General features: G+C 42.3%; 2 protein-coding genes across 9 annotated transcripts in view; one reads left to right on the top strand and one right to left on the bottom strand.

The window, feature by feature from the left end:
- MTMR2 (myotubularin related protein 2) overlaps positions 1 to 15,965 on the top strand; it is an 80,276-nt gene extending 64,311 nt beyond the window's left edge. For 4 of the 5 annotated variants that reach the window (XM_048843804.2, XM_048843823.2, XM_075126858.1 and 1 more), the window contains 8 exons: positions 2,567 to 2,716; positions 3,556 to 3,744; positions 4,892 to 5,077; positions 7,532 to 7,738; positions 9,888 to 9,980; positions 11,857 to 11,970; positions 13,235 to 13,411; positions 14,420 to 15,965. In XM_048843804.2, the coding sequence (XP_048699761.2) occupies positions 2,567 to 2,716; positions 3,556 to 3,744; positions 4,892 to 5,077; positions 7,532 to 7,738; positions 9,888 to 9,980; positions 11,857 to 11,970; positions 13,235 to 13,411; positions 14,420 to 14,581 (1,278 nt within the window). In that variant the 3' untranslated portion in view covers positions 14,582 to 15,965. The remainder of the gene's footprint in view (positions 1 to 2,566; positions 2,717 to 3,555; positions 3,745 to 4,891; positions 5,078 to 7,531; positions 7,739 to 9,887; positions 9,981 to 11,856; positions 11,971 to 13,234; positions 13,412 to 14,419) is intronic. The other variant, XM_075126855.1, reaches the window with a different exon arrangement.
- A 2,417-nt stretch (positions 15,966 to 18,382) lies between these two features.
- The window catches only part of CEP57 (centrosomal protein 57), a 28,110-nt gene continuing 23,223 nt past the window's right edge, over positions 18,383 to 23,269 (bottom strand). For 3 of the 4 annotated variants that reach the window (XM_048843866.2, XM_048843884.2, XM_048843875.2), the window contains 3 exons: positions 22,501 to 22,745; positions 21,566 to 21,710; positions 18,383 to 19,698 (listed from right to left, as the gene is read on the bottom strand). In XM_048843866.2, coding sequence (XP_048699823.1) covers positions 19,462 to 19,698; positions 21,566 to 21,710; positions 22,501 to 22,745 — 627 coding nt within the window. In that variant the 3' untranslated portion in view covers positions 18,383 to 19,461. The other variant, XM_048843892.2, reaches the window with a different exon arrangement.

Raw genomic sequence — 23,269 nt, 5'->3', positions numbered from 1 at the left:
ATGCCAGATGTGTTTGAAACCATGGATGTGATGTGATCTCTTCAAATTTGCATAAATGATCTAGAGGAGATGGCTACAATAGAGATCCTGGAGATGAGGAAGGATCTGCTAAGTGAACCCCAAACTACTCTGTAAATGTCCCTGAGGAAAGAGAGAAGCGTGTAACTTATTAAAAATTATCAGTCACATAAAATGACGGAGAATAATAAACAACGTGTAGAGAACAAAAGGACCTGAGAGAGGCTTGGGTCTGAGTTGGTAATTGAGATCATATGTGGCAAATTAAATTTCAAACTGAAATCGCTCCCTGATTTTTATTACACGCTGACTGGCAAAATATGAAACAGAACTGCCAAATGAGTAAAATTCCGCTAAGCCCAAAAGGCTTCTAGATGACTTGGGAATAACGTAAAGCTTTCAAGTTTCAAACAAGGTGGGGAGCAATTGGAAAATCTTACAAGGGGTTCTGAAGCTCGAAATGTGTGATGTTTCCCCAAGGAAGGTGTGCTGGAATGATACTATGCTCTGGTTAGATGAGTGGTAGAATCTCAGCATGCAGGTTTCAGAACAAACAAATAGGAAAAGATACTTGAAGCGGTGCTGGAGAGGGAAGAGCATCAATGCTTGCCCAGAAGCAGAATGGTAGAGAAAGAGAACAGATTTTTAAAAGGGAACATTTCCTAGGAAGGGAAAACAGGAATTGATCGGAAAAACGATTCAAAATCAGGCTTAGTGTAGAATCTTCCCTCAATTAGACTCTGATTCAGTAAAGCAGTTAAGCACGTGCTTAACTTTAAGCATGAGACTAGTGGTTTGGGTTTCAGTGGAAAGTACTTATGCTTAACTTTAAGCACATGTGCTTTATGGGATTGTGGCCTTCACATCCGGTCTAATTCAATGCCTGCATTTTCACCATGTGACCAACAGGGGGCGTGATTCAGGTGAATAAAAGTCCATATGCTGCATGTTTAGATGATGTGAATGTAAGTAACAAGAGATTAAAGAATAGCATGAGCCAATACTATGAGGCAGATAGCGTCTGGTCCCTGAATGGAGGGGGCATAAGTTGCTTTCCTCCCTGTGCCCTCATGCAGGGACTCTGCACAGATGCGGCTCTTTATGCTCCTGAGTTCAGGGACTGCAAGTGGTGCGAGCCTACCTGGAGAAGATAAACCATCTCCCTTCCAGGCATCTATACCTCTCTGTATGTCAGCTTGTCTCCCTGTCAAATCTCATTGACCTGCTCCCTGCTTCAGGGAGTGTCACTTTAAATCTTGCTCAGTCCTTTAATCACCTCCCTTCACAGGAATCCAGTCCCTTTGTAACTGTTTATAGCCCTTTGATCTGCTAATGCCCCACTTTAGGAAAACAAGGCATGTAGCTAGACAGAGACAGGAGATAGGAAGGGTCCTTGCAACTCATAGCCTCCCTCATTTTCTTCCAAGTGCGTACCAGAATGTTCTCATCTGGGAAGCCATTGTGTTGACTTCCTGCTCAGCCCCCACTGAATTCAAGCATTACAGGCATATAATAAACATTCCACTGCTCCCAGTACAAGTTAGATCAGTACAATCATACAGGAAATTCTAATAACTCACCATAGTTATACAGTAACCTCACCTTGCTGACCAGGTCCCTTTCAGGGTTCATAAAATTCTTCCGTCTTAGTATTCTTAGATTATTACATACTAGTTCCACAACTGCTACACAGGGTGCTATAGGAAAAAGTGCTTCTGGATCCCAGAATTCCTGGGTGCAGCCACATACCAAAACAGTTGTGTCAAAACAGCATTGGTGTGTGGACACCCTAAACCAGAGCTTGTCAGTTCCTTATGAGAAGCCCCAGTTGGCATGGGGGACTGGTTGATGGGAATCCCACGTCCTCTGAACCATGTCCTGACACAGTTACTAACATTGCTCCTTTATTTTCTCTCTCCTTTTTCCATTGTCTGTCTCCCCCCCGCTCCCCCCTTCTCTTTTCCATGTGCTTTACTGACTCTTCTCCCTTCTGGTCTCTCCTCCACCTTGTCTGGTGGCTCCCATCCCCACTCACCAAAAAGGGGTGCGTGTTGTGAGCATCACTGGGGTGACATCCAAGGTTGATCTGAGTGACAGAGAAGAAGAGAAGCTTGGGCTGGCCGGCTCCTGTCCTGCGCTCTGTTCCTGCAGCCAGTTACGTTAGGGGCCACAATGGGAGCAGGGAGAAAGTTGCTGTCAAAGCATTGCCTCACCTGTTTCACAATGTATTTTCCGTGTGTGATGTGGATTTGGGTCTTGTAGTTTTACCCACCCTCACTGATATTCTCCACTGCTTGGTCTCCATGAGCTAAATCACTGTCCCTCTTGCAGGGGAGCACTTTACCAACCCCATCACAAAGACAAGAGAGATAACTGGCCATTTCATACAACTGGCATTGCTGCCATACGTTTCCTTCCTTAATACAGACACGCTTGTATGTGCCCTTGAATTTAAATTCTTAGAAGTGACGGCAAAGTCCGCTGGTCTCTTTCCTTGGGCTGGGGACCCTGTAGTAGTTGATTTTCTTAACTACTGTTTCATATGCAGGGAATTCCCAATGAAAGCTGGAGAATAACCAAGATAAACGAGCGCTACGAGCTGTGTGATACATACCCTGCCATTCTAGTCGTGCCCGTGAATATTCCCGATGAAGAATTAAAGAGAGTGGCATCTTTCAGATCAAGGGGTCGCATACCAGTGAGTATAACAGAGGAAGACACGTCGATGTGGTTTTATAAAGACATTTGTACCATAAATAATGCAATGATCAGACAAAGGATGCCAGGGAGCAAATCCAAATGGTTGATGGATAATAAATGCAACGGGAAGACTTCTGCAAGGAGTTTGAAGGCAGCATTTTCATGAAAGAGACATAGACTAAACTGAAGTGCTAAGAAGATAAGAAAATTGAACTAAATCCAGACTGCAATACAACTTAATTTTCTAGGATACAAAATTAGCCCGTTTAATTCAAAATTTTCTACCTTTTCTGATTTTTGGGGGGTAACTGAATACTTTTTTTCTGAAGTCTTATATTACGGTTAAGGAAGACTCTTATTAACATCAGGTTATAAATAAGGAATGCCATAAACATTACCTTTATTATTTCAGCAGCAAACCAATATTATGCTATTTGCTTCACAGGAATATAAAAAGATAAGTCCCTGCCCAAAGGAGCTTACAGTTTAAATGGGGAAAATTAAAACAAAATTCAGCACAATGGGCATGCGTGAAAAAGGGTGTGTCTTACTGAGCACATAACTGAATGACAGGAGAATTAGCTGTACTACATTTAAAAGCCAGGTTTAAGCATATTCTTACATTTGTAAGTGGGTCCAGATTTGGGAACGTACAGAAGTTAAAGAACAAAATACAGGACAGTGCTTTCACTTTAATTTAGTCACGACTTAATTTGGTCCAATCCTCTGGAACCAAACCAAATACAAGGAATGGATCCAACAGAATCAGTTACAGATCAATCATTTCACTAGCCTACTGAATTCCTGTCTCCATTTTTTTCCTGTGTATTGTGAAAGGTTTTGTCATGGATTCATCCCGAAAGCCAAGCTACGATCACGCGCTGTAGCCAGCCAATGGTTGGAGTGAGTGGAAAGCGAAGCAAAGAGGATGAAAAGTATCTTCAGTCCATCATGGATTCCAATGCTCAGTCCCATAAAATCTTCATCTTTGACGCAAGGCCTAGCGTTAATGCCGTAGCCAATAAGGTTAGATGTGCTCTCTCAGCAGCAGAGGATGTTGCAATTCAGAGCTAGCCTACTGCCCTCCTTTAATATTATCCGTGTGGACGAAGATGGGGTTGCCGTGGTAGAATTGTTGCATTGACAATGGCTCCAATTGTGCAGCTAGATTTGTGCAGGAAGACCCTTGCCACCTACACAGAGTCCTGCTGATGTCAGTGGAACTCTGTGTAGGTGGAAGGATCCACCTACATGAATCCAGTTGCAGGATCAGGGCCTCAGACTGTAGAGGAAGAAAAGACCCCTAAGCCAGCCACAGAGGGTTTAAGAACAGGCTTTGTTCAGGGTGTTTTTGTTCAGAACAGAGATTCTGGCACCTTGAATCTTGGATGCTTCTGTTTTTCTGTGCCCAGCAGCTTGGGCCTGTTTCTGAAAGTGTTGAGCACCCTCTGTGCATATTGTCTTTGACAGGACCTGTGGATGTTCAGGACCATTGAAAATAGGGCCTGAGATGCCTCGAGCTGGGCATCTGAAATCCATGGTCGCTTTTGAAAATGTGATGACCTGTCGTGTGATTTATCAGAGTCAGACAGTCAGTGGAATGACTAATAAAGCAGCCCAGGACCAGACCCGTGTTTTAATGTTGTTATGTAGCATACAATAGATATCGGGCTTTGTTTACATGCAAGAATCCCTTTTCTGCCTAGGATCTGGATTTTCTCTATGTTCATCACCCTTTAAAGGGCAATTACCAGTGGGAAAAATGCAGCCCTTCCCATAGGATCCCAAAGTGGGACTGCCAGACTGTAGCATAGTGAGTCTGATGAATTTGTAACTTCAGCGGTGGTAACTAATAATTATCAAAAATAAAAATTAACCTTTGTATATGATATTCAGCAGTTTAACATAGGTACAAATTATAGTATTAAGGAAAAACCATTTCTGCAGGAAAAATCTATTAAGATTATGTACAGGAATAGCCTTGTCCCTGTTTGTAAAATGAATACAATGCATAGGTCTGTTTCCTGCTTTCTTTCATCAGGATTTTGATAGCCTATTTGTAATTGTTTTGATAATACAGGACAAATATTATTTGATATGTAAATGCTACTGGGTTGAAAGACCAAACACAATTTTGTTGATGATTTTCTGTGGGTTTGTTTTTGTTTCCCAGGCTAAAGGAGGGGGCTATGAAAGTGAGGATGCCTATCAGAATGCAGAATTAGTTTTCTTGGACATTCACAATATTCATGTTATGAGAGAATCATTGAGAAAACTGAAGGAGATTGTATATCCTAACATTGAGGAGACTCATTGGCTGTCCAATTTGGAATCGACTCATTGGCTGGAACACATCAAGGTGTGCATGTGTGTTAGTATCCGTGATGTATGTATCTATCTAACTGAGAGGAGGGGTCATTCTACTTTCTGCTTCTATAAAAGCAGAAGAGTCTGTCTACTCCTGGGGCAGCTGCGAAGCAGCTGCTACTTTGTGTTTCATTTCAGACTCAGAATATTACAGAATAAGACCCTGATCCTGCAAAGACTTACACATGTGCTTAACTTTATGCACTCTCAGGAGTTCCACTGCGGTCAATGGGAAGTTCATTGGGACTCATAATGAGTAAAGTTAAGCACATGCATATAGGTAAGCACATGTTGGGATTGGGGCCAAAGTCCAAGTTTTCTCTCTCACAGAGACTTTATATTAGTTCTTTCTTTCATTCTTGTTTTTCTTACTCTCTATAAAAGTAATCTGCACTAAAAATATATGTTTTTCACTTTGTATGGGAGAAAATATAAATGGCATCAGATGAATTATTAAGTCGTTTTTATCCCCCAGAAGGAAATCTTTTTAAATAAGATTCTCTATTCTCTGATAAACCAAGAGAGAGAAAGAAATGAGGGGCCTATTTGTGTAAAGTGCTGAGTACCATCAGCTTCCCCTGCTTTAGGTGGGTATTAAGGGCTCCCAGTTGCAAACAGCTCTAGAGAGAGAGAGAAAAAGCCATTTATGTATAAATAAGAAGCTTTCAGCTGCCACATTAACATAGATTTTTGCTAGATTTGGCCTACGATTTTTATCCTATGTTGTTGTTTCACTGAAAATCAGCAAGGGTTTTTCCTCTCCAAAATGTAAATTTGGTATGTGAGTACATACTACACAGTTGTCCCAGGGAAAGCCAGTAGTTTCAAGTCTAAAAGTAGGAGGTAGCAAGCCAAATCTTTGGGAAGAGTAGTACACTATGTTGTTTGTCCTGCACTGTTCCTTACAGCTGAATAGTTTGATGTCAGCTGTTCAGTTGGCAGAACATATTTAGCCAAAGTAAATCAGTATTCTATGGGTGCGTGTGTTTATAGATAGCTATTTTGGGGGGGTGAATAACCTATTAATGTAAAAATGTCTAATGCACTAACACAAGGGTGAGCAAACCTTTTGGCCCGAGGGCCACATCCGGGTGAGGAAATTGCTTGCATGGCCGGGGCAAGGATGCTGAGGTGCGGGGTGTGGAAGGGGGTGCGGTGTGCAGGAAGGGGCTCAGGGCAAGGAGTTGGGGCAGAGGAGGGGTGCGGGGCATATGAGGGGGCTCACGGAAGGGGGTTAGGGTGCAGGAGGGGGCTCAGGCAGGGGGTTGGGGCGCAGGAGGCGGCAGGGGGCTCAGGGCAGGGAGTTGGGGTGCGGTGTGCAGGAGGGGTTCAGGCTCCGGCTCAGCACCACTTACCTAGAGCGGCTCCAGGGTGGCAGCGGCATGCACCGGGGCCAGGACAGGCTCCCTGCATGCTTGCCCCGGGGCTGCGCCACACCGCACCACTCTGGGAAGCGGCTGGTACCATGTCCCTGTGCCGCCCCTGGGAGTCGGGGGGGTGGGGAGGGCCTCACGTGTTTCCCTCGCCTGTAGGTACCTCCCCCGAAGCTCGCATTAGCCATGGTAACCCATTCGTGGCCAATGGGAGCTTTGGGAGAGGTACCCACAGGCAAGAGCAACATACGGAGCTCTCTGCCGCCCCACCCCCAGGGGCTGCAGCGATGTGGTGTGGCCGCATCCCAGAGCAGCGCGGAGCCCGCGGAGGTGGCAATCCCACAGGCCGCATCCAAAGCCCCGAGGGGCCAGATCTGGCTCGCAAGCCGTAGTTTGCTCACCCCTGCACTAACACTTGGAACAAGGGCTTGTCTACATGGGGAAATTGACCAGTTTAGCTACAGTGGGAATAATTATTCCAGCTATACCAGCCAGTTTCCCTATGTACACAAGCCCCAAGTCTCACTCATCTGACAAAATTAGATTACCTATATTTGCAGGGTTAGCACATAAAGGTCAACTCCCTGAAATTATGCATTTACAGGAAAAAAGGATAGTACAGAACTGTTCTTGGAAAAGCAGGCTTGACAGTTTCTTCCTGTGGGAAAATACAACCAATCTAGGTTTCCCATGTACACTACTGCTGTAGGCGAGACAAGGGACTTGGTTACAGCAGCGCTGTTCCCTAACATGATTAAAACAGGATTAAAATTTTAGCATAGATGGGATTTAATTGTGTCCAGGGAACTGGGTTTAAATTCTGGACTGTCCAAGTATTTCATCTGGCTACTGGGACACTTCCAGAGTCATGTCTACCCTACAACTTGTAACCTCACTAGGGCATAACCACCCTGTAACCAAGCCCCTGTCTCAGTTATAATTGTGAAACTTGGGCCTGATTCCAAAAGTCCCTAGACATGGCCCTTGTCTTGTCTAGTGGTGTCACAGGCAATTCTCCACTTGTAGTTCATATTCTATGGAGAAATTTCACTAGTGCCCTGTCTGTGTTTCAGCTAATTCTTGCTGGCGCTCTTCGGATTGCTGATAAGGTGGAGTCGGGGAAAACCTCTGTGGTTGTGCACTGCAGCGACGGCTGGGACCGAACAGCTCAGCTCACTTCTCTGTCCATGCTCATTCTCGATGGCTACTATCGAACAATAAGGGGGTTCGAGGTGCTTGTGGAGAAGGAATGGCTGAGCTTTGGGCACAGATTTCAGCTGGTGAGTCAATAGCCTTTTGAGCAGATTCAGTTGCTAGGTGTTGAATGAAGAGCATCTCACTGGATTAGTGACATAGGCAAAAGGTCTATATATGTTCCTTTAATCAATGTTACTTGATCAGAGCTGAGCTCAGAGTAAAGGTGAATGCCACTGAAAAGCATTATATCCTTCAGGTTTCAGAGTAGCAGCCGTGTTAGTCTGTATCCGCAAAAAGAACAGGAGTACTTGTGGTACCTTAGAGACTAACCAATTTATTTGAGCATAATTTTTCATGAGCTACAGCTCACTCGTTGATTTTTGCTCATTGTCCTTAGACTGCAGTCAGTTGATGTTGGTTAATGTTATCTGATCTAATACTGTATCTAATACTTACCTGTGGCACTGATTTCATTATGTGATCTTGGGTGGTCACTTAACAGTTTTCCCATCTTCTTACTTGTGATGTTATCCCCCGTTTTACATGTGGGGAAACTGAGGTAGTCGAGTGATTGACGGCCCAATCCAGCAAAACAGTAAACCATGTGCTTAAACTGTAAGGAGATGATTAGTCCCATCTATAAAAGGGAGATAACGATGCTGATCTTCTCTGTAAAGCACTTTGAGATCTACATATGAAAAGTATTCTATAAGAGAGAGGTATTATTATTACCTACATGCTTAAGACCAGAAGAGTGGCTATTCTGGGTCAGACCAATGGTCCATTTGGCCCACTATCCCGTCTTCCAGCAATGGCTAATGTCAGGTGCTCCAGAAAGAACGAACAGAACAGGGCAGTTATTGGGTGATCCATCTCGTCATCCAGCCCCAGCTTCTGGCAAACGGAGGTTTAGGGACAACCGGAGCATGGGGTTGTGTCCCTGACCATCTTGGCTAATAGCCATTGAACTTATCTAATTCTTTTTTTGAACCCAGCTACACTTTTGGCCTTCACAATATCTCCTGGCAATGAGTTCCATAGGTTTGCTGTGCATTGTATGTACTTGTATGTACAAGTACTTCCTTTGTTTGTTTTAAACCTGCGGCCTGTTAATTTCATTGGGTGACCCCTTGTTCTTGTGTTGTATGAAGAGGTAAATAACACTTCTCTATTCACTCTCGCCACACCATTCATAGACCTATTCTGTCATTCCTATATATTTTGTACCCTGGTATTACTGTGTCCCATTGATTATCATTCCACCAAGTTTCTGTGAGGGCTATTATATCAATATACTCATTTAATACCAGGCACTCAAGTTCACCCATTTTAGGATTTAGACATCAGCATTTGTATCCAAGCACTTATAAAAAGTTGTCAGTATTAAGTTGGGTACAATTGCGTGCCTTCATGTGATGTAACTGAATGAGACTCTTTTTCATCTGAATTTTCTCTGGACTTCCTACATGTACTTTATCAATTTCTATCCTCTCCTCTTTAGTAGGATATAGATTATCCCCTCTAATAAATCCTCCCCTAATGGATGTCTCCGTCCAGACCGTGTGGTCCTCCGCACCTCTCAGCCTTCCCCCAGCCTTTAATTTAAAAAGTCTTCTACGACCTCTATGGCTTCAGTGCTTGCTGAATTGGGACCTTAAGTGATTTGCCCAAGGCCATGCATCCAGGTCAGTGTCAGAGGCCTACTTCTTAGGGGCACTTTCATAACTACCTCTCATGGGGTGGTGAGGATGAGCAAGTGTTTGTACAGGGCTTGGCAGCTAGGAAGTGCTATGTTATAATTATCATTAGGGGCTGTGTTTCTGTGTAACGCTTGGCTCCATTATATTGTACTACTGATTGAAGAGGAGGATGATGATATATATAATTGAAAGGAACAAAAGTTTAAACTTTTTCTAGTCTAGTTTGAACTCTAGCTGGTAAATGAAATCCATGTCGGAATAACATCTGGAGCTTCTATTCAGATCACTTTTGTTTTTAGTTCTTTCTTAAGTGCACTTAATATGTCCCTCAGAAATGATCTCACTTCAAATACTAGAGGACTAGCTGTCCAGAACTTCTGCACTTACTAATATAAACACAGCAAAATCAGGACACTTTTAGACTATCTTACAGCTATTGCGGGCTGCTGCATTGGTAACCCAGGTACACAGAATCCAAGCTATTTTTGTGAAGCACTGTATTAGTTCATGTTCTTTTTTTGTTTTGCATCAGAGAGTTGGCCATGGAGATAAGAATCATGCAGATGCAGACAGATCTCCCGTATTTCTCCAGTTCATTGATTGTGTCTGGCAAATGACAAGACAGGTAAATTTCTAAGCTGCATACATGCTTTATGCAGGACTTAGATGGGTGTGTCTGGCCAGTAATCTTGCTGTTCAACTTTGAAATTAAAATACAGCATCCTCTGTGTGGCTTTTTTGTTCTTTTCTGTTTTTGTTTGGGTATAATTGTCAAAAGTGACTAAGTGAGTTAGGAGCCTAACTGTCATCATTTAATCCGTATGGGATTTAGGAGCCTAAGTGACTAAGACACTTTTGAAAATCAGACTTAAGCTCCTTAATCATTTTGTGACTTTTGAAAATTTTATTTTCCCCAAGTGGCATTAATTGTGTGAGAGGAGAAGGGATTGAAGACAGCTGGGTTTTGTTTCACTTTAACATGTTCTAAAAGTGAATGCATTGCTCCTAAATTGTGAATGATTATGCACTGGAGTCTCCTTTACTCACAGACCAGGTACTGTACGAGCAGGGCCACTTAAATTTCTTCTGCTCTGGAGGGAACATCTCCAGGGGCTTAGAGTGAGAGCCATGCCGCTGTGTCCACTCTGCACTTGGCCTCTGCGCCAGGGCCTGTAGGTTGTATTTTTATCCTTTTGACAAAGGTGCCTAGACACCATTGAAAAAAACGACCTATGATAAAAATGGTGAACAGGGATGCCATTTTAGATGGTACTTTTCAGTCGCCAAACAGGAGAGGTGGCAGCATGTCCCTTTCTTGGATGTTGCTAAAGCATCCTTCTCAGTGGTCGTCTTAATCCTTCTCTCATCAAGTTCCTTGGGAGGAGTAGGTGTTTGGGATGGACTGAATGGCAGCTGATGACATAGACTCATAGGCATCGGAGATGGAAAAGACCCGTTATATCATCTAGCCTTGGGAATAGGGCTCAGAAGCCAGGGAGGACAGGATGGTAAGGGGTACAGAACAAGATTTCCTGCTGTCCCCTTGTGTTTCCCGCACCACACCGTTTCAAACCACCCCACCCTCACACTTCTCTCTGTCCCCTGACCCTGCTCTGACTGCACCCTCACCCACCCACACATACAACATATCACGCTCGCACACAACTCCAGATCCAGCCCACCTTCCTTACTGCATAGCTCTGCCCTGACTCGAAAAAAAATGGGGATACAGTTTTCACAACTTCCCCCCCACCCCCCAGGTTTTCCACCCTCTATAGAGCGAGTCAGAATTATTCAATATTCAGAAAAGTTCTGATTAAATTTTGAAAAACTATTTTTAAAACAAAAGGGGGAAAAATGTAGTGAAGCTTTGTATCTGTTTTCCAAGCAGCTCAGATTGTTGTTATACATGTGTATTACAGTACACCTAGAGGCTTCAGCCAATGTTAAGGCCTTGCATGTGATGGCAATTCCTAGGTTCCCACGACCTATTCCCAACATGTGAACTGGTTTCATGGCCTTCTGCTGCAGCCTCATGGAAAACTTCCAATTGGATGCGTGAATTGTTTCCATTTAAATAGATAGAGCTTTCACTCCTACTTAGAGTTTGTTTATTTTATATCTGCGGCACCCTTTTGTTCATAACCTCATTAAAGTTCTGGCATTAGAGACCTGCATAAACTGCAAGCTCCAGTTTAAGCAGCTCTGGGTGTATATAAATGCAGTGATCAGACTCTTCGGGCCTCTGGCTTTTGCTCCGAATTCCTTACTGCACATGTAAAGCAGATTTTTGAGCAAAGCGTTTGTTCTCAGAAAGTAGTAATATGATTTTGGAGACAGAGGCAGCCAAATAACACAAACAAATCCGAAATTAGAAATGCATAGGGGGTATATTCAGCTCATTAACTAACACAATTGACTTATAGTGGTATGTGTGTTTATTAGCAACAAGCAATGTACTAACAAAAATAAACACGCAATCTTCCTGGTTGTGTTTGAAGTTTCCTACCGCATTTGAATTCAATGACTGTTTCCTGATGATCATTCTGGACCACATGTACAGCTGTTTGTTTGGGACTTTCCTGTGTAGCAGTGAGCAGCAGAGGGTGAAGGAGGTAAGGGCTCACCTCTTTCCAAGAATAATGCAATTCCTCAATGTTCCTAAAATGGGTGAATGATGCTGATGGCATTGTTCACGTTCCCAGTGACTCCAGTGGGAGCAAGTTTTGGCCCTAACAGGTCTTCCAGCTGAACGCTGGCATTCAGGATTCTTTCCCCCTGTAAACTGGTGTAAACTACTCAGAGCTTAATTTCTGTACTTCAGACTTGTGTACATTTCAGCGTATTCAGAATCTCTAAAGGCACCTTCAACCATTAGCCTCTGTCTTAACAGCTATCAGTTGCCTAGGAGATGTTTATCAAAAGTTCAAATAAAATCATACTTTCAACTCCCTGCCCAGGAATACTAGAAAGCGAGCTGATTGTATAAACTAAAATGTGTGCACAGTCCTACCGTGTCACATCCAGCAGACTATATGGCAGTAACAGGGTGCCAGGTGTGCCCTTTTCCTTGGAGAGAATGGAACTGCCAGCTACTAGGAGGAATGTGGCTGTAGCTTGTTACATCGGATAGTTCTGTACTCTAGCCTGGCCTACCTTGGCAGAGCTTAAAGCAGTTACAAGACCCAAAGTGCAAGTGAAGGAATGTTGGGTACATTTGCATGACTTAAAACACTAAGCCAAAGTTACATGTACAACCCCAACCTGAAATCCAAAGGAAAATGAATGGCGCTCGCTCAGTCTCCACTTGCTGGAAGCACCATTTAATTACACAAAGGCTGCATCTACACTAGGGAAAATGGCATCTGTAATTCTCCCCTGGGGATGGCAACAGTGGAGGTTGTAGTCTAGTCAGGACTATGGTGTTTAATCGCTGTGTTGCATAGATGTGCACTGAGCTGAATTTGACAACACAGTGGTCAGAATCACTATTAAAACCACATTGCTGGTGAATTGTGTGTCCCAGTTTTCCCAGTGTACATGGGGCTTGAACATTTGTCATTCCAGCTTCAGAAAACCCCATCTCCTCTCCAGGCAGCCTTCCCCTTTTTGTGCCAATGATGATTCCCTTGATTGTGTTGCAGGTTGAGATGAAATAAGGGATGTTTGCATGCCACAGTGTATATATGCCTGCCTCCATGTGTTTATAGTCTAGAAAAAAGCATACAATGTATTTTTTTTAGTTATGAAAAGGCAGCCAGATTTTTATTAATAGTAAACATATGTATATGCTGGTATAAATAGTCAAAACTGTGCAGATAAATACTAGTGTTCATATGGCTGGGTATGTAAAACAGGTTTTATTTTTTTTCCTTAAAGAACCTTCCAAAAAAGACACTGTCATTGTGGTCTTACATCAATAGCCAACTTGAAGACTTCACTAATCCCTTGTATGTGTGCTACTCCAACCATGTCTTGTATCCTGTGGCCAGCATGCGCCACCTAGAGCTTTGGGTGGGATATTACATCAGATGGAATCCAAGGATGAAACCACAGGTGACCATTTTGTTTCTAAAATACTGTGTGTGTCAAAAATCTTGTCTCTGATGTTCCTAAGGAACCAGTCACCTTGGCACCTGGGAGCTGCACTACCTTCCAAGCCCAAGCTGCCACAGCTTAAATTTAAAAACAAAACCTATTTGCAAGCAATGTACCTGCAACGTGTGTAATTGAACTAGGTGCCTAACTTTAGTTTTAAAAATATCAGCCAGGATTTTAAAAACTGGGTGTCTGACTTTAGACTCCCAGGTAAGTGGACTGGAAATCCCTGGGAGCTGTAGGCGCTCAGCACTTTGAGAAATCAAATCACTTGAGCAGGCATAGCATTTTCAGAAGCATCAGGTCCCGCTTACTGGAGGGACTCAGGCACCCAAGCCTCATTGAACGTCAATGGGACTTAGTCTCGCAAATCACTGAGGCACTTTGGAAATGTTTGCCCTAGATGCGTAAAGAGAGACTTTGGGGCCTAACTTTATGCATTCACTTCTGAAAATCTTGGTCACTAGAAATCAGAAGCAGTGTTTTTAAGCATTTAGGACAAGTTAGAGATACTTAAAAGAATCTCCAAAGTGCCCTTATTCGACATCTACTGAATTAATTATCAGCAGCATTGAGATGCCAAGGGGAGAAGTGACTGAGAGATCTGCAGGTCTCAGCTTTTACAATTCACAATGTTTATGTTATTACCCTGCTAGTTTGTCTCATTCCCAAATCAGCTTTGTAAATAAAATACAGCCACTGAGGCCAAGAAGCATCAGGGCCCTGGAACTAGCAGGCTGTGAGAGTGCTGGTGACAGAAAAGTGGCAAGGTATGTGGAAGTCAGAACAGCTAATTAATTTGCTTATGCGCTGTGGGTAAGAGGAGAGGATGGCATAACCCTTATACCCTACAAACTAAAAAATGGACAAAGAGCAACTGAGGCAGTAATGACATCTAGTGGTTTAGCAGGCTTGGCCTATGCAGCCTTTTATTGTCACTCAGCTGCACGTTCCTTTGCATTGCAGGAGCCTGTCCACAGTCGATACAAGGAACTTCTTGCCAAACGGGCTGAGTTGCAGAAGAAAGTAGAGGAGCTCCAGAGAGAGATTACCAACCGATCAACCTCATCCTCGGAGAGAGCTGGCTCTCCTGCACAGTGTGTCACTCCTGTACAAACAGTTGTATAATATGGACTTCTATTAAGTATTTCCCAGGACCACCTTAAAAGGGCAGCTCTAATAGGAAACCCTTTGAATTTAGATCCTGGTGTCTTGGAGACATCAACCACCTTATTTATTACATTTTTCTCCAGGGTAATTTATTAGTATTGTAGCACTAGAGGAAGCTTAAGCTAAAAAAAGGGCAGATCCCATGCAATTATCTTGGTGGCTAGATGATGCTAAAACTAATTGCACTTGTCACCTAAAAACAAAACCTAGAGCTCTCACTGACTTAGCTGTTAGAAATCATTTTGCTTTGAATGAGCAACTATTGCTTGGAAGGAAGTATTCTGTAAGCAAAGTATCTACAGAGGAGGAGGACAATGAAAATTCTCCACCTTGCTGAAAAGAAACGAAAAGAGACTGAAGTAAGAAATCAGTCTGCAGAATTCATATCTGACTCAAACGTTTAGAATATAGCCATTGAATAGTTTGACTTATCAATGTCAATATACATATAACTATCAGTTGAATTGTTTTGCCAGCGTGTCACTGAAAGACAGATGCTGATAGGACCTGAATAATAGAATGCTTTTTACTATTTAGATAGATAGGAAAGAACCAATCACTGGTATACATCAGAGGAAGCTAGGCCAAGTTCTGTGACTTTACTTCTGTCATGGAGGTGGAACTTAAAAGAAACAGACTTGTTTTTTAGGTATATACCCAATACTGCAAAGTGATGCCTTATTTACAGGAAGGGAAGCTTCTACCTGTAGGACATGGTAGTGGATGAGCCCCTCGTATCCCTCAGCTTGTCCTTTTTGGGACCAAGTTTATCTCCATCCCCCTCACCTGGAATCGTCACTTATTTTCACCCAGTTCAGTACTATGAAGCAGATGTTAATTACTGAGGGGGTGGGAAACCGATCCCCATAGTTTCTGCATTTTTTTTGTGTGTGTGTGCGCCTCAGATGCAAGAGCTGGCAAAGTAAATGATATAAAACAGGGCAAGTGCAACACTTGCTGGGATCAACTCAATTTAATTTTGCTTAGGTAAGTGTAAATAGTTATTTCCGTATTTCAGTATGGGATCATGATGATGTGCTTAAAATTCAAACTGACTGTTTTACTTCTCTTCCGTTGACAGTAAGCGTATCGACCAAAGAAAGCTTTCTGCATGTATTACAATCGCCATGTAAAAGTAGCCGTCAGTTGATGGAGTTGTGTAGCCTGCTAGCATATTTCAGCACTAGCTTAATAACTTTTTACACTGTCAGAGAAGAGAATACAGTGGACTTAGAACAAAGAATCATTGTCATCGGCACAATGATCAATTAAACTTTGTCCAAAATCAATGTTAATAACTTTATTGTAGAAATCAGGGTGAAAACAGTCAATTTTCTGGTGATTACTTTTGTGAACTGATTTTTTTCATTTTAATCGTGTCTTTCCAAATACATGCATATGCACTTGAATGAGGAGGTTGGGGGGGTGTAGCAAAAGTCAACCTATTTATAAGGGCTTTTTAGCTTTGCCTCTAGCTCTCATTTCCATATGCAGCTGTATGTTTTGATCAGAGTAAAAAGAACAGGAGTACTTGTGGCATCTTAGAGACTAACAAATTTATTTAAGCATAAGCTTTCATGGGCTACAGCCCACTTCATCAGATGCATAAAATGGAACATATAGTAAGAAGATATACATACATACAGAGCACATGAAAAGGTGGAAGTTGTCATACTAACTCTAAGAGGCTAATTAATTAAGATGAGCTATTATCAGCAGGAGAAAAAACTTTTGTAATGATAATCAAGATGGCCTATTTCAGACAGTTGACAAGAAGGTGTGAGGATACTTAACATGAGAAAGAGATTCAATTTTGGTAATGACCCAGCCACTCCCAGACTCTAGTCAAGTCCAAGTTAATAGTATCTAGTTTACAAATTAATTCCAGTTCAGCAGTTTGACCTGCTGAAGGTTGAAACAACATACTGGACTTCTACATAGAGTGCTTCTGTCGACCTGCACAGGCTGAAATTGTGGAAAAGCAGCATTACTTGCCCCATAACCTCAGCCGTGCTCAACACAATGCCATCAACAGCCTCAGGAACAACTCTGACATCATAATCAAAAAGGCTGACAAAGGAGGTGCTGTTGTCATCATGAATAAATTGGAACTTAACAGTACCAGACTTAAAGGTGGCAATTTTGCAACAGAAAACTTCAAAAACAGACTCCAGTGAGAAACTGCTGAACTAGAATTAATTTGCAAACTGGATACCATTAACTTGGGCTTGAATAGACACGGGGAGTGGCTGGGTCATTACCCAAACTGAATCTATTTCCCCATGTTAAGTTTCAGAGTAACAGCCGTGTTAGTCTGTATTCACAAAAAGAAAAGGAGTACTTGTGGCACCTTAGAGACTAACCAATTTATTTGAGCATGAGCTTTCGTGAGCTACAGCTCACTTCATCGGATGCATACCGTGGAAACTGCAGCAGACTTTATATATACACAGAGAATATGAAACAATACCTCCTCCTACCCCACTGTCCTGCTGGTAATAGCTTATCTAAAGTGATCATGTGATGTGATGATCACTTTAGATAAGCTATTACCAGCAGGACAGTGGGGTGGGAGGAGGTATTGTTTCATATTCTCTGTGTATATATGAAGTCTGCTGCAGTTTCCACGGTATGCATCCGATGAAGTGAGCTGTAGCTCACGAAAGCTCATGCTCAAATAAATTGGTTAGTCTCTAAGGTGCCACAAGTACTCCTTTTCTTTTTATGATCCTTAATGGGACTTTTTTTTTTAAAATCAGGATGTATTGATTCTTTGCACCATATGATGTATGGGGAGTGTACAGCTTGCTTTAAGTTCACGAGAGAGAGACACACACACACACACACTGTTGGCCTGTCCTCAGATTCCATCAATATATAAAATGGGTCTGTCTTAGGTTCTCAGATACTACAGTGCAGTATAAGAACCTCTATGGAATAGTCATTTACCTCTTTACTCTCACTTTGGCAGTTTCACTAGGTATGCATTGTTGTTTCCTGAAGGTTAATACTAAGTGGTAAGTGGCTGTAGTTTTTCTCCTGGGGCCCTGCTCTCGCTCCCAATAGTATTTGTTCGTTATAAAACAAAAGACCTGAATGTTGACATGTCAGTCATATCACTGAAAAGTAACAATTTCAGAAGTCAAAGTACAGTGGAGGAGATAAGTATATATGGCATTCTCAGTAAGCAAAGGGTTTTTGCTGATGAGATTCAAGCTTTGTAGTTGTAGAATTATTGTAACATAATTGCTTTGTATATGACCAGAGCAACTTCCTGCTCAAAGGGAGTGTTTTCCTTTGGCTACTGTCCCAGTAACAATCTCTGGGCTGATTTTTTCCATTTAGCTGTGAGTAGTAATTCTTCCATTATCTCAACTAATTTTGAGCTGGCAAATATTTAACATGAACACCTCACAGTGTTAATATATGTAGACTCCCAATACCTCTCGGAGGTAGGGAAACTGAAGCACTGAGAGTGAAGGAGTTGCCTGGGGTTACAAAGGATACCTGTGGCAGAGCAGGAAATTTAACCCAGGTCTTCCAAGTGCCAGGCTCCCATCTTCACTACTTACCTATCCTTCCTCTCTACTAGTGCCCCCTAACACCTTTGCTCAGGCAGTGCTTGAGGTGAGTTTTAGTGGGGCAGGATTTTTTTAAACAGTCTGATATTCAATTCAAAGAGTAAATTGTATCAGTCTTACAAAGGAGGAAAAAGGCACAGCTAGATAGTTAGTAAAGAGAAATTTCAACTTACCTCACTCAGATTTGCAAGTTAATTTTATTGGTTTCCAATCATAAAAACTTTATAGACACAGGTAATTTGAGTCTGTCTTCTGTACACACCATTACTATGAAATTCTTTACATTATTAATATAATAAATAACATTCACTGAGGTGTGCAAGTCATTTAGCACTTTTACCTGCACCATTACAAAAGCAGATATCCAAGTCAAAGTGAATAATATTTCAAGTTAAAATTAAGCAAGCTGCCAGCATTGAATGGCATGATTGAGGCACTTTCAAATTAAAAATGTCCACGCTTTACTGCTCCAGCCAAAGTGCACTAGTAAATGATAGATTTTATCCCAATGTTCCACATCACACTTAAGTGAAAAAGTATCCTGAAGGCACATTTCTCTATTCATTACTATTAAATGAGTCAATTGGTAAGAAAAACTAATTCAAAAGATAATTACTTTGTTGTTTCTTTGTGAGTGAGTTGAAGTGTCCACTGCAATTAATATTGGCTAATGGAAGACAGCAGACCAGGAACTGGATAGTTAAACAAAACACTTATGAGGTTCTCCTGCTTTTTCTTATGTTCTCAAAGGCTGTGCTGACAGCAACTGTGCATACATCCAGCAACTGCTAACACCTTTTAGACTTGTGGCTAAAGCTTCATTTTCGAATGGTGATATGCCTTTAAGCAGCCCCGTACAGAAGAATTCAACAGGAAGAGAGTTATGAAACCACACATACCTTTTAGCAAGCCACCCCTGTGAACAATGAAATAAAACATCCTGCAGCAGGCATGGCAGAAGGAGGCTGGAAGGAAGGGTACAGCTGACAAAGGGGGAGATAATGGAGGGTTGTATATAACTCAGTAGTTAGATACAGTGGAAATGAGGCTTACTTTCTCCTATCTGTGTTGTGCATGGATTAGAACCATAATAAATCAGAACTACAGATGCAAAATGGGGGGTTTACATTTAAAAAGTGCACTTCGTATACAGTAGTCTCTTTCACACAGTAGGAAAGGCATCTCTTTTAGACCTGAAATGTGAGAAGTAAAGTTCAGACTGGTGGAGTTTAAGGAAACTATTGACCGATACAGAAATCAGTAGTCCCAGTTGATGTCATCTTTCTGAAGCGAAGTCTGTATACTCTGCATGTCCCGCAACAACTGAAGGTTTTTCCGGCTTCTCTCTCCCGGTTTCACTTTGATGGGGCCAGCATCCTTTCCCCTGGTTGTCACGGTGGTTGTTACTTTCACCTCACTAACTCCACTCCGGCTGTCTCGTGTTTCATCAGCACAAGACTTTTTGGACTTACACTCTTTCTTGAGTTTCTCTAGCTGAAAGGAAAGCCCAGAGAGAAACATTAAGAGCAGCCTGGCTTCAGTTTACTTATTTCTTCCATTTCTCCCAATGGAATTAGAATCTCCTCTTTCATTTGTGCCTGTAAAAAGAAAAGGAGTACGAGTGGCACCTTAGAGACTAACCAATTTATTTGAGCATAAGCTTTCATGAGCTACAGCTCACTTCATCGGATGCCTGTGACTCAGATAGAAAGCTGAGGCTCTATAACCAAGACAGCCAGTCTCCTGGAATACTTACTCCTATAGCCAAGTGCACAATGTCATAAACCTTTAAGAACATGGAGATTGATTCCAGTGGAATCAGAGATTTTGTGATCTGAATTACTATTCGCTATTTTAAAAGTCACAAGTCTAACAGAGTCTAGGGGAGTTACCCACACGTCCTCACGATTGGGAAAGAACTGACCTACAGCTGACTTAAGTCTCCAATCCACATAGTCACTGCCCAGCTTTTCCCAAAGATTACTGAAAAATTAAGTTTTCCATTTACCTATACAGATTGTACAGGTCAATCACTGTCCTTAGAAAGCAGCTACCTGAGGTATCACTTTCAAGAGCACTAAAAAAGAAAGACTGGTGGTATGAAGAATTGGCATCAGCTGTAAAGATGTGTAAATAGGACAGTATGCAGCTCTCAATACTGCAGTGGTGCAGGAAAATTTTTTACTAGTCAGGGGCATACAGTACTCATGCAGAACCATTCATATTGCCATACAATGTCAACACTGCTACGCCTGCCAGTCTGCAACAACTGCTTCAGTTTCTAGACAGGAGTAACTAATAAACTAACTTCTTCCACTGGCACAGACATTCCTCTGCAGAATAGGTTAATGGCTATGAATTTTTCAGTCATCTGACTGAAAATCTAGCGCAGTGGTTCTCAACCAGGGGTCCGGGGCCCCCTAGGGTCCTCAAACAGTTTTCAGGGGGGCCTCCAAGCAGGGCCAGCATTAGACTCGCTGGGGCCCAGGGCAGAAAGCCAAAGCCCCACCACATGGGGCTGAAGCCCAGGTTCCTGAGCCCCGCCACCTGGGGCTGAAGCCTGAGCAATGTAGCTTCACGAGGGCCCCTGTGGCATGGGCTTAACACTGGCCCTGGCTTTTATATGCAGAAAATCAGTTATTGTGGTACAGGTGGGCCATGGAGTTGAGAACCTCTGATCTAGTAAATGTGTGGGAAACATGCTCAACTGCCTTTGATTTCAGAGGACATCTGCAGTTTAAAGTCTTCAACACTTTGACTTTAGGCAGATGAAGTTTCTATCTCTAGAGCACACAATGTCAAAGCTGGAGATGAGGGGGCTGAAAACTACACAAAGATATGCTTCACAGCAGTGTATATTGAATAGGCTTGACATACTGCATTTGACCTTTGGGGCAAAGCAAACGTCAGTAAAATGAAGGAAGAGCGGAGAAAGAACAATCAGATATGGGATTAAATCTTTCATCAAAGTATCTATCTTTAACTTTCCCTCCAATATTTGTGAAATGTGAATTATAAAGCAAGACCAGATAGATCAGCATATGCAGGAGGAGGACTGTCCAAAAATTTAGTGTAACAGTGAAAATAGACCCTGGGAACCCAGACCTTTTCCTAAGTAAAGTTTGAGTGACCAAAACCAACATACAACTAACTTATTTTCCTCAGTGTAAGTCTTTTGACAACTTGCAAAATGTCTCTGTGGGATTTCCCCCATGTACAAACGGTTTGCTCTCCTGCAAGCACAAAAGGCAGGTCATGTCTGCTTCTTCCAAATTCAGCTATAGCAGCATTTCATTGAAAGATTCTTCAAAATAATCATTTTACAGAAGCCTTACAGCGCAACTGCAGGCAACTGACTTACCCGTGTCCGATGTTTCCGGACTTTACTTATTTGGTCTGCCTTTGCCTCCATTCTTCTCACCAATGCTTCAAGTTCCCGCTCCAGGTCTTCCTTCAGGCCACCAGTTGGTGTTTCCTGGATTAGCTTTCCTAGCTGTAGGTGATCACTTACACATAAAGACAGAAAAAAAGCTTGGGCATGATTTTCTCCACTTTACAATGTTTGTCCACTTGCCTGAGAAATTACATGTCCAGGGAGGCGTATTATTAGTAACCAGAAACTGTCTCAATATATTTCATAACAGTCGTCTGTAACGTTCCTGCTCGTGAGCACTGTCCATGTGGAATGCATACATGGAGCTTCTGCTGCTATACTGGAGGACTGATAAAATTAGTTAGACCTAAATATTACTAATTTAAGATTACATGGGTGGCCTCCTATAGCCATAGTCTTAGTGCTCAGTCAAGTCTGAGGAGAGAGTCCTATTTCCTATTCTGCATTTTCTTGGTTCATTTGCATTAGCTGCTATTTCAGGTCTGTGCTCCTACGATGGATGATATGTGAGACTAGCAAAGCAGTTTAGATCCTGATAACTAGATTACTATTTTAGCAGAAAGAATAGCAAGGCAGCTCTCACAAAAGGGTAGTCACATTTACCCACTTGTCTGATGTCTTATGAATGAACTCAGAGGTGCACCCCTTGGAACTGCTGCTTGTAAATACAAAGAGCCATGCAGTATTAGTGTGTAGGAATAACTGAAGTTGAATGTTAATCAACATTACAGGGGAAAAAGGCTGCCACGATTGAAGAGAGCTAAATCCTGATCCACTCCTGCCTAAAAGCATGCATCATCTTTGGATAAATGGCTGTATAACCCCGCCCTCCCTCCAGAGAATTCTCAACACCAAACCAAAATCACTGGCATCCACATTTGTAATTTAATCACAGGACTCACAAACTCATCTGCCCAAATTCATCCTGCAAAGTCAGCAACACTTCAGAAAGCTCTTCCTGGGATGCAGAGGAGCCTGTCGAAAGAGATGACTTTCTGCCTTTGCTGGTGTGAGATGAGTTGCCAGTCGGCTTAGGTGTTGGAACATCCTTGATCACACGATCGTTACATAGAGCTTTAGAGTGTTGTTTCATTAGATGCAACACATGTTGTACATTGGCTCCAACAGAATGGCTGGGACTAGTAGACTGAAGGGGAAAAAAGTAAAGTAGATGTGAATAGATCTCTTAACAAACCTAGAGCAGGAGAGATATTGTAGGACATTTTATTTAGAAACAGTCCTAATTGTGATTTTTTTTTTCTTGATTTGTTGTTGCTAGTGACTTATTTTTAAGAAGAGATCTGTGTAGGAGTCAATCAGTGCTTGTGAAAAGTGTTTGACTAGCAGCCTTGAGAGCAGGGGAGATGTTTCTGACCATGCCAGCTCAGTGTTACAGAAGACAGAACAGAGCATTGCAAGAAAGGCGGAGGGAAAATTAAAAGTTAATGGAAGGAAAATAGAACTGTTAAGTAGCCTGACCACCTAGGTGTCATGAGAGCACCAAACAAGATGCCAAATCTGCGGGGGGATGGAGGGGAGGGGAGAATGCAGAAATTGGACTTGTTTTTGGCTTAACTGGCTTGTGAGTTGCTTGTTGGCTAGTAGCTTTTTTTTTTTTTTTTTTTTTTTAAATCAGCTCCCAGCAAGCAGGGGCAAGGCGGGGAGAGAATC

Source organism: Caretta caretta, chromosome 1 (genome assembly GCF_965140235.1).
Source record: "Caretta caretta isolate rCarCar2 chromosome 1, rCarCar1.hap1, whole genome shotgun sequence".
NCBI classification, from domain to species: Eukaryota; Metazoa; Chordata; order Testudines; family Cheloniidae; genus Caretta; species Caretta caretta.
Note: the sequence above shows the minus strand (reverse complement) of the source record. Positions and strands in the feature narration are given on the sequence as shown.